Below are 9,990 nucleotides of genomic sequence, written 5' to 3'. Positions count from 1 at the left end.
CAGAAAGGAACGCACACGTCTACGACGGGCTCACTCTCTAAACGACTTTCTCTTACGTAACGCGAAAGATTCAGTTTCCCCCAGTGAAATCACTTTCACCCACACCGCCGTAGCCTTCACCTACAGTAGCCTTTGTCTAATGTAGCCTTCACCTACAGTAGCGTTTGTCTAATGTAGCCTTCACCTACAGTAGCCTTAGTCTAATGTAGCCTTCACCTACCGTAGCCTTAGTCTAATGTAGCCTACATCTACTGTAGCCTTCACCTACCGTAGCCTTAGTCTAATGTAGCCTTCACCTACAGTAGCCTCAGTCTAATGTAACCTTCACCTACAGTAGCCTTAGTCTAATGTAGCCTTCACCTACTGTAGCCTTAGTCTAATGTAGCCTTCACCTACAGTAGCGTTTGTCTAATGTAGCCTTCACCTACCGTAGCCTTAGTCTAATGTAGCCTACATCTACTGTAGCCTTCACCTACTGTAGCCTTAGTCTAATGTAGCCTTCACCTACAGTAGCCTCAGTCTAATGTAACCTTCACCTACAGTAGCCTTAGTCTAATGTAGCCTTCACCTACTGTAGCCTTAGTCTAATGTAGCCTTCACCTACTGTAGCCTTAGTCTAATGTAGCCTTCACCTACTGTAGCCTTAGTCTAATGTAGCCTTCATCTACTGTAGCCTTAGTCTAATGTAGCCTACATCTACTGTAGCCTTCACCTACTGTAGCCTTAGTCTAATGTAGCCTTCACCTACAGTAGCCTTAGTCTAATGTAACCTTCACCTACAGTAGCCTTAGTCTAATGTAGCCTTCACCTACTGTAGCCTTAGTTTAATGTAGCCTTCACCTACTGTAGCCTTCACCTACTGTAGCCTTCACCTACAGTAGCCTTAGTCTAATGTAGCCTTATAGCCTTAGTCTAATGTAGCCTTCACCTACTGTAGCCTTCACCTACTGTAGCCTTCACCTACTGTAGCCTTCGTCTAATGTAGCCTTAGTCTAATGCAGCCTTCACCTACTGTAGTCTTAGTCTAATGCAGCCTTCACCTACTGTAGCCTTCACCGACCGTAGCCTTAGTCTAATGTAGCCTTAGTCTACTGTAGCCTTAGTCTAATGTAGCCTTAGTCTAATGTAGCCTTAGTCTGTTGTAGCCTTAGTCTACTGTAGCCTTAGTCTACTGTAGCCTTAGTCTACTGTAGCCTTAGTCTAATGTAGCCTTAGTCTAATGTAGCCTTAGTCTACTGTAGCCTTAGTCTAATGTAGCCTTAGTCTAATGTAGCCTTAGTCTACTGTAGCCTTAGTCTGTTGTAGCATTTGTCTAATGTAGCCTTAGTCTACTGTAGCCTTAGTCTGTTGTAGCATTTGTCTAATGTAGCCTTAGTCTACTGTAGCCTTAGTCTGTTGTAGCCTTTGTCTAATGTAGCCTTTGTCTAATGTAGCCTTAGTCTACTGTAGCCTTAGTCTACTGTAGCCTTAGTCTAATGTAGCCTTAGTCTACTGTAGCCTTAGTCTAATGTAGCCTTAGTCTAATGTAGCCTTAGTCTACTGTAGCCTTAGTCTAATGTAGCCTTTGTCTAATGTAGCCTTAGTCTACTGTAGCCTTAGTCTAATGTAGCCTTAGTCTACTGTAGCCTTAGTCTACTGTAGCCTTAGTCTACTGTAGCCTTAGTCTACTGTAGCCTTAGTCTACTGTAGCCTTAGTCTACTGTAGCCTTAGTCTACTGTAGCATTAGTCTAATGTAGCCTTAGTCTAATGTAGCATTTGTCTGTTGTAGCCTTAGTCTTAACTGGCTCAAAGAGCTCAGCTCCTAACTCCATTGACCTAGAAATGCTTGTTCATTCTGTCATTCATTGGTCCCTCGTTTTTAGCAATTATTTTACTAATGTTTTCACTTACTGTTCTATCTCTCTCCTTCTCTCTCCTTCTCTCTCCTTCTCTCTCCTTCCCTGTTGTAGTTGTTCCCTTGAGGTTTAAGGCAGGACTATAGGCCATGGAGTAGGAGGCTATTGAGCCCTGGGAAAGTTTTGGTTACACTTAATGATTCCAACCGCTGTGCGTGTGTGTGTGCGCGCGTGTGTGTGTGTGTCCGTGTGTGCACGCGTGTGTGTGTGTGTGTGTGTGTCCGTGTGTGTGTGTGTGTGTGCGCGCGTGTGTGTGTGTTCATGAAAGCAGCGTTAGTGAGAGATGTGTTCTGGAAGCCTCTCCCAGGAATAACAAAGTGGTTAACTAGCTGATCTCACACACACTCTACTTTATGACATCATACTCTACTGTGTACACAGCCTTTATGACATCATACTCTACTGTGTACACAGCCTTTATGACGTCATACTCTACTGTGCACACAGCTTTTATGACGTCATACTCTACTGTGTACACAGCCTTTATGACGTCATACTCTACTGTGTACACAGCCTTTATGACGTCATACTCTACTGTGTACACAGCCTTTATGACATCATATTCTACTGTGTACACAGCCTTTATGACATCATATTCTACTGTGTACACAGCCTTTATGACATCATACTCTACTGTGTACACAACCTTTATGACATCATACTCTACTGTGTACACAGCCTTTATGACATCATACTCTACTGTGTACACAGCCTTTATGACATCATATTCTACTGTGCACACAGCCACTGTGTGCGTGTGTGATCTGCTCTGACCTCTGACCTCTCTCTCTGTTTTTCAGGTCATTTGTCAGAAGGCTTCTAAAGGCTCATCTCAGTATGAGGCCTGTAAGAAAGCCCTTCAATCAGTCAGCAAGGTGAGAGGTCAACTGGTGTCAAACCCAAATTGATGCCAAGTCAAAGGTCAAAGGCCCATCTCAACACGAGATCAAGGAAGGAGCCTGTGTTTCCCCCATGGTCTTTGTATGTGAGCCTGCGTGTATCTGCACGTGTCTGTGAGTGCTAATACCTGTGTGTTTTAGGTGGTGCGTCAGTGTAACGAAGGAGCCCGTACCATGGAGAGAACAGAGATGATGTACACCATCAACTCTCAACTGGACTTTAAGATCAAGGTATGGAGATGGGCTTGGAATTCTCCCCAGTGGGTCTATAGCTGGGTTTTATGACTCTCTATTTACCCAGTGGGTCTATAGCTGGGTTTTATGACTCTCTATTTACCCCAGTGGGTCTATATGCTGGGTTTTATGACTCTCTATTTACCCAGTGGGTCTATATGCTGGGTTTTATGGCTGTCTCTATAGCTGGGTTTTATGGTTGTCCCTATAGCTGAGTTTTATGACTGTCTCTATAGCTGGGTTTTATGGCTGTCTCTATAGCTGGGTTTTATGACTCTCTATTTACCCAGTGGGTCTATAGCTGGGTTTTATGACTCTCTATTTACCCCAGTGGGTCTATAGCTGGGTTTTATGACTCTCTATTTACCCCAGTGGGTCTATAGCTGGGTTTTATGACTCTCTATTTACCCAGTGGGTCTATAGCTGGGTTTTATGACTGTCTCTATAGCTGGGTTTTATGACTCTCTATAGCTGGGTTTTATGACTGTCTCTATAGCTGGGTTTTATGGCTGTCTCTATGGCTGGGTTTTATAGCTGGGTTTTATGACTGTCTCTCTAGCTGGGTTTTATGACTGTCTCTAGCTGTTTTTTATGACTGTCTCTATAGCTGGGTTTTATGACTGGGTTTTATAGCTGGGTTTTATGACTGTCTCTATAGCTGGTTTTTATGACTGTCTCTATAGCTGGGTTTTATGACTGTCTCTATAGCTGGGTTTTATGACTGTCTCTATAGCTGGTTTTTATGACTGTCTCTATAGCTGGGTTTTATGACTGTCTCTATAGCTGGGTTTTATGACTGTCTCTATAGCTGGGTTTTATGACTGGGTTTTATAGCTGGGTTTTATGACTGTCTCTATAGCTGGTTTTTATGACTGTCTCTATAGCTGGGTTTTATGACTGGGTTTTATAGCTGGGTTTTATGACTGTCTCTATAGCTGGGTTTTATGACTGTCTCTATAGCTGGGTTTTATGACTGTCTCTATAGCTGGGTTTTATGACTGTCTCTATAGCTGGGTTTTATGACTGTCTCTATTCACACCAGTGGGTCTATAGCTGGGTTTAATGACTGTCTCTATAGCTGGGTTTTATGGCTGTCTCTATAGCTGGGTTTTATGGCTGTCTCTATAGCTGGGTTTTATGGCTGTCTCTATAGCTGGGTTTTATGACTGTCTCTAGTCACCCAGTGGGTCTATAGCTGGGTTTTATGGCTGTCTCTATAGCTGGGTTTTATGGCTGTCTCTATAGCTAGGTTTTATGGCTGTCTCTATAGCTGGGTTTTATGACTGTCTCTAGTCACCCAGTGGGTCTATAGCTGGGTTTTATGGCTGTCTGTAGTCACCCAGTGGGTCTATAGCTGGGTTTTATGGCTGTCTGTAGTCACCCAGTGGGTCTATAGCTGGGTTTTTCTGACTGGGTTTTATGGCTGTCTGTAGTCACCCAGTGGGTCTATAGCTGGGTTTTATGGCTGTCTGTAGTCACCCAGTGGGTCTATAGCTGGGTTTTTCTGACTGGGTTTTATGGCTGTCTGTAGTCACCCAGTGGGTCTATAGCTGGGTTTTATGGCTGTCTGTAGTCACCCAGTGGGTCTATAGCTGGGTTTTTCTGACTGGGTTTTATGGCTGTCTGTAGTCACCCAGTGGGTCTATAGCTGTTAACCTACTGTAAACCCTGAAGAACTGTTAAGCTCCTATGAGATACTATGGACAGTTAAGAATCCATGCCAGAGAGTAGCATTGACATGCAGAAGTGTTTTTAACGGTAGAATCCTTAATGGTGAAACTACCGGGTACGTTTGGGATGTTACAACAGCAACAAAGAAGCTACTTTCTCTCCCCTCTGACATCACTGCAGGCGTGATAGAACAGCAGGTTACGTACTGCAGATGTGTTTACCAAACGCTCCCGTCCTCCGTTAGTCAACAAAAACAAACCGTGGTGCCGTTTCCCCTCGTGTGATTTCCATCTTAAACAGAAACAATAACAAAAGCGTCCCTCTGCCAATGTGTCTTGGGTTAAAAAGCTGAGAGAAGGGCCTGGAGAAATTCGTAGACAGAGCTATGGATGCAAGGACTGACCAGCCCTGACATGAAATTGATAGTTTTAACCGTGTTATGAGTCTATACAATGTTTGTTTATATGTAGGTTGTTTACAGACAGAGTAAAACAAGCTGATGTTTTGTGTTCTGATGGGGGTACGACAGTTAAACTGAACTCCATGAGACGTCATTTTGTAAGAACCAATGGGAATATATCATTGGTTTATAAGTTTTAAAAAAATGAACATAGCAACTGAGGATTGTAGCTTTTAAAAGCCCGTTCCATTAGGTATTGTGAAGACATTACCTTTAGCTGTCTGTCTGATTTGGAGGAACGTTCGATGGCTATTCCTGGTCATACATGACGTTTCTCTACTGGTCATACATGATGTTTCTCTACTGGTCATACATGACGTTTCCCTACTGGTTCTCTACTGGTCATACATGATGTTTCTCTACTGGTCATACATGATGTTTCTCTACTGGTCATACATGACGTTTCCCTACTGGTTCTCTACTGGTCATACATGATGTTTCTCTACTGGTCATACATGATGTTTCTCTACTGGTCATACATGACGTTTCCCTACTGGTTCTCTACTGGTCATACATGATGTTTCTCTACTGGTCATACATGATGTTTCTCTACTGGTCATACATGATGTTTCTCTACTGGTCATACATGATGTTTCTCTACTGGTCATACATGATGTTTCTCTACTGGTCATACATGACGTTTCTCTACTGGTCATACATGACGTTTCTCTACTGGTCATACATGACGTTTCTCTACTGGTCATACATGATGTTTCTCTACTGGTCATACATGACGTTTCTCTACTGGTCATACATGACGTTTCTCTACTGGTCATACATGACGTTTCTCTACTGGTTATACATGACGTTTCTCTACTGGTCATACATGACGTTTCTCTACTGGTCATACATGACGTTTCTCTACTGGTCATACATGACGTTTCTCTACTGGTCATACATGACGTTTCTCTACTGGTCATACATGACGTTTCTCTACTGGTCATACATGATGTTTCTCTACTGGTCATACATGATGTTTCTCTACTGGTCATACATGACGTTTCCCTACTGGTTCTCTACTGGTCATACATGATGTTTCTCTACTGGTCATACATGATGTTTCTCTACTGGTCATACATGATGTTTCTCTACTGGTCATACATGACGTTTCCCTACTGGTTCTCTACTGGTCATACATGATGTTTCTCTACTGGTCATACATGATGTTTCTCTACTGGTCATACATGATGTTTCTCTACTGGTCATACATTATGTTTCTCTACTGGTCATACATGATGTTTCTCTACTGGTCATACATGATGTGTCTCTACTGGTCATACATGACGTTTCTCTACTGGTCATACATGATGTTTCTCTACTGGTCATACATGATGTTTCTCTACTGGTCATACATGATGTTTCTCTACTGGTCATACATGATGTTTCTCTACTGGTCATACATGACGTTTCTCTACTGGTTCTCTACTGGTCATACATGATGTTTCTCTACTGGTCATACATGATGTTTCTCTACTGGTCATACATGACGTTTCTCTACTGGTCATACATGATGTTTCTCTACTGGTCATACATGATGTTTCTCTACTGGTCATACATGATGTTTCTCTACTGGTCATACATGATGTTTCTCTACTGGTCATACATGATGTTTCTCTACTGGTCATACATGATCTTTCCCTACTGGTCATACATGACGTTTCTCTACTGGTCATACATGATGTTTCTCTACTGGTCATACATGATGTTTCTCTACTGGTCATACATGATGTTTCTCTACTGGTCATACATGACGTTTCTCTACTGGTCATACATGATGTTTCTCTACTGGTCATACATGATGTTTCTCTACTGGTCATACATGATGTTTCTCTACTGGTCATACATGATGTTTCTCTACTGGTCATACATGATGTTTCTCTACTGGTCATACATGATGTTTCCCTACTGGTCATACATGACGTTTCTCTACTGGTCATACATGACGTTTCCCCAGCCGTCTCCCAGGAGACACAGGGAGGGAACATGATGTTTCTCTACTGGTCATACATGATGTTTCTCTACTGGTCATACATGACGTTTCTCTACTTGTCATACATGATGTTTCTTTACTGGTCATACATGATGTTTCTCTACTGGTCATACATGACGTTTCTCTACTGGTCATACATGACGTTTCTCTACTGGTCATACATGATGTTTCTCTACTGGTCATACATGACATTTCTCTACTGGTCATACATGACGTTTCTCTACTGGTCATACATGATGTTTCTCTACTGGTCATACATGACGTTTCTCTACTGGTCATACATGATGTTTCTCTACTGGTCATACATGATGTTTCTCTACTGGTCATACATGATGTTTCTCTACTGGTCATACATGATGTTTCTCTACTGGTCATACATGATGTTTCTCTACTGGTCATACATGATGTTTCTCTACTGGTCATACATGATGTTTCTCTACTGGTCATACATGACGTTTCTCTACTGGTCATACATTATGTTTCTCTACTGGTCATACATGATGTTTCTCTACTGGTCATACATGACGTTTCTCTACTGGTCATACATGATGTTTCTCTACTGGTCATACATGACGTTTTTCTACTGGTCATACTTGACGTTTCTCTACTGGTCATACATGACGTTTCTCTACTGGTCATACATGACGTTTCTCTACTGGTCATACATGACGTTTCTCTACTGGTCATACATGACGTTTCTCTACTGGTCGTACATGACGTTTCTCTACTGGTCGTACATGACGTTTCTCTACTGGTCGTACATGACCTTTCTCTACTGGTCGTACATGACGTTTCTCTACCGGTCGTACATGACGTTTCTCTACCGGTCGTACATGACGTTTCTCTACCGGTCGTACATGACGTTTCTCTACCGGTCGTACATGACGTTTCTCTACCGGTCGTACATGACGTTTCTCTACCGGTCGTACATGACGTTTCTCTACCGGTCGTACATGACGTTTCTCTACCGGTCGTACATGACGTTTCTCTACCGGTCGTACATGACGTTTCTCTACCGGTCGTACATGACGTTTCTCTACCGGTCGTACATGACGTTTCTCTACCGGTCGTACATGACGTTTCTCTACCGGTCATACATGACGTTTCTCTACCGGTCATACATGATGTTTCCCTACTGGTTCTCTACTGGTCATACATGACGTTTCTCTACTGGTCATACATGACGTTTCTCTACTGGTCATACATGACGTTTCTCTACCGGTCATACATGATGTTTCCCCAACCGTCTCCCAGGAGACACAGGGAGGGAACATGATGTTTCTCTACTGGTCATACATGATGTTTCTCTACTGGTCATACATGATGTTTCTCTACCGGTCATACATGACGTTTCTCTACTGGTCATACATGACGTTTCTCTACCGGTCATACATGATGTTTCCCCAACCGTCTCCCAGGAGACACAGGGAGGGAACATGATGTTTCTCTACTGGTCATACATGATGTTTCTCTACTGGTCATACATGACGTTTCTCTACCGGTCATACATGATGTTTCCCCAACCGTCTCCCAGGAGACACAGGGAGGGAACATGATGTTTCTCTACTGGTGTGAATTCAAGAGGAATAAGGGTTCTATATAACTGTTGCTGCTGCATTACAGAGGAAAACACACACACACACACACACACACACACACACACACACACACACACACACACACACACACACACACTCACGCACGGTGTTATGTTCTGTACAAACTGTACCTTCACAAGGTCTTTTCCCAGAATCCTCTTTGAGTCATACTTCATTTCTTCATCTGTTGATACGGACAAGTGTGTTTCCAGCAGTGTGCTAGAAAGGATTACATATTTCTCTCTCGCATAGATGCACGCACGCACGCACACACACACACACACACACACACACACACGAACAGATACACACACACACACACACGAACAGATACAGTTGAAGTCAGAAGTTTACATACACCTTAGCCAAATATATTTAAACTCAGTTTTTCACAATTCCTGACATATAATCTTAGTAAAAATTCCCTATTTTACAGCAGTTAGTATCACCACTTTTTTTTAAGAATGTGAAATGTCAGAATAATAGCAGAGAATGATTTTATTTCAGCTTTTATTTCTTTCATCACATTCCCAGTGGGTCAGAAGTTTACACTCAATCAGTATTTGGTAGCATTGCCTTTAAATTGTTTAACTTGGGTCAAACATTTCTGGTAGCCTACCAAAAGCTTCCCACAATAAGTTGGGTGAATTTTGGCCCATTCCTCCTGACAGAGCTGGTGTAACTGAGTCAGGTTTGTAGGCCTCCTTGCTCGCACACGCTTTTACAGTTCTGCCCACACATTTTCTATAGGATTGAGGTCAGGGCTTTGTGATGGCCACTCCAATACCTTGACTTTGTTGTTCTTTTTGCCACAACTTTGGAAGTATGCTTGGGGTCATTGTCCATTTGGAAGACCCATTTGTGACCAAGCTTTAACTTCCTGACTGATGTCTTGAGATGTTGCTTCAATATGTCCACTCAATTTTCCTCCCTCATGATGCCATCTATTTTGTGATGTGCACCTCCTGCAGCAAAGCACCCCCACAACATAACGCTGCCACCCCCGTGCTTCACGGTTGGGATGGTGTTCTTCGGCTTGCAAGCGTTCCCCTTTTTCCTCCAAACATAACGATGGTCATTATGGCCAAACAGTTCTACTTTTGTTTCTTCAGACCAGAGGACAATTCTCAAAAAAGTACAATCTTTGTCTCCATGTGCAGTTGCAAACCGTGGTCTGGCTTATCTTATGGCCGTTTTGGAGCAGTGGCTTCTTCCTTGCTGAGCGACCTTTCAGGTTATAAC

The 9,990-nt window shown here is 42.8% G+C and overlaps 1 protein-coding gene across 2 annotated transcripts in view; it reads left to right on the top strand.

Moving 5' to 3' along the window:
- LOC110503240 (rho guanine nucleotide exchange factor 26) overlaps positions 1-9,990 on the top strand; it is a 110,639-nt gene that overhangs the window by 42,084 nt on the left and 58,565 nt on the right. For both annotated transcript variants that reach the window (XM_036961332.2, XM_036961333.2), the window contains exons 9-10: positions 2,697-2,771; positions 2,937-3,026. In XM_036961332.2, the coding sequence (XP_036817227.2) occupies positions 2,697-2,771; positions 2,937-3,026 (165 nt within the window). The remainder of the gene's footprint in view (positions 1-2,696; positions 2,772-2,936; positions 3,027-9,990) is intronic.

The sequence above is a fragment of the Oncorhynchus mykiss genome, chromosome 24 (assembly GCF_057628025.1).
Source record: "Oncorhynchus mykiss isolate SJ-2025 chromosome 24, ASM5762802v1, whole genome shotgun sequence".
Classification (NCBI taxonomy): domain Eukaryota; kingdom Metazoa; phylum Chordata; class Actinopteri; order Salmoniformes; family Salmonidae; genus Oncorhynchus; species Oncorhynchus mykiss.
This window is presented reverse-complemented; position numbering and strand designations above follow the sequence as displayed.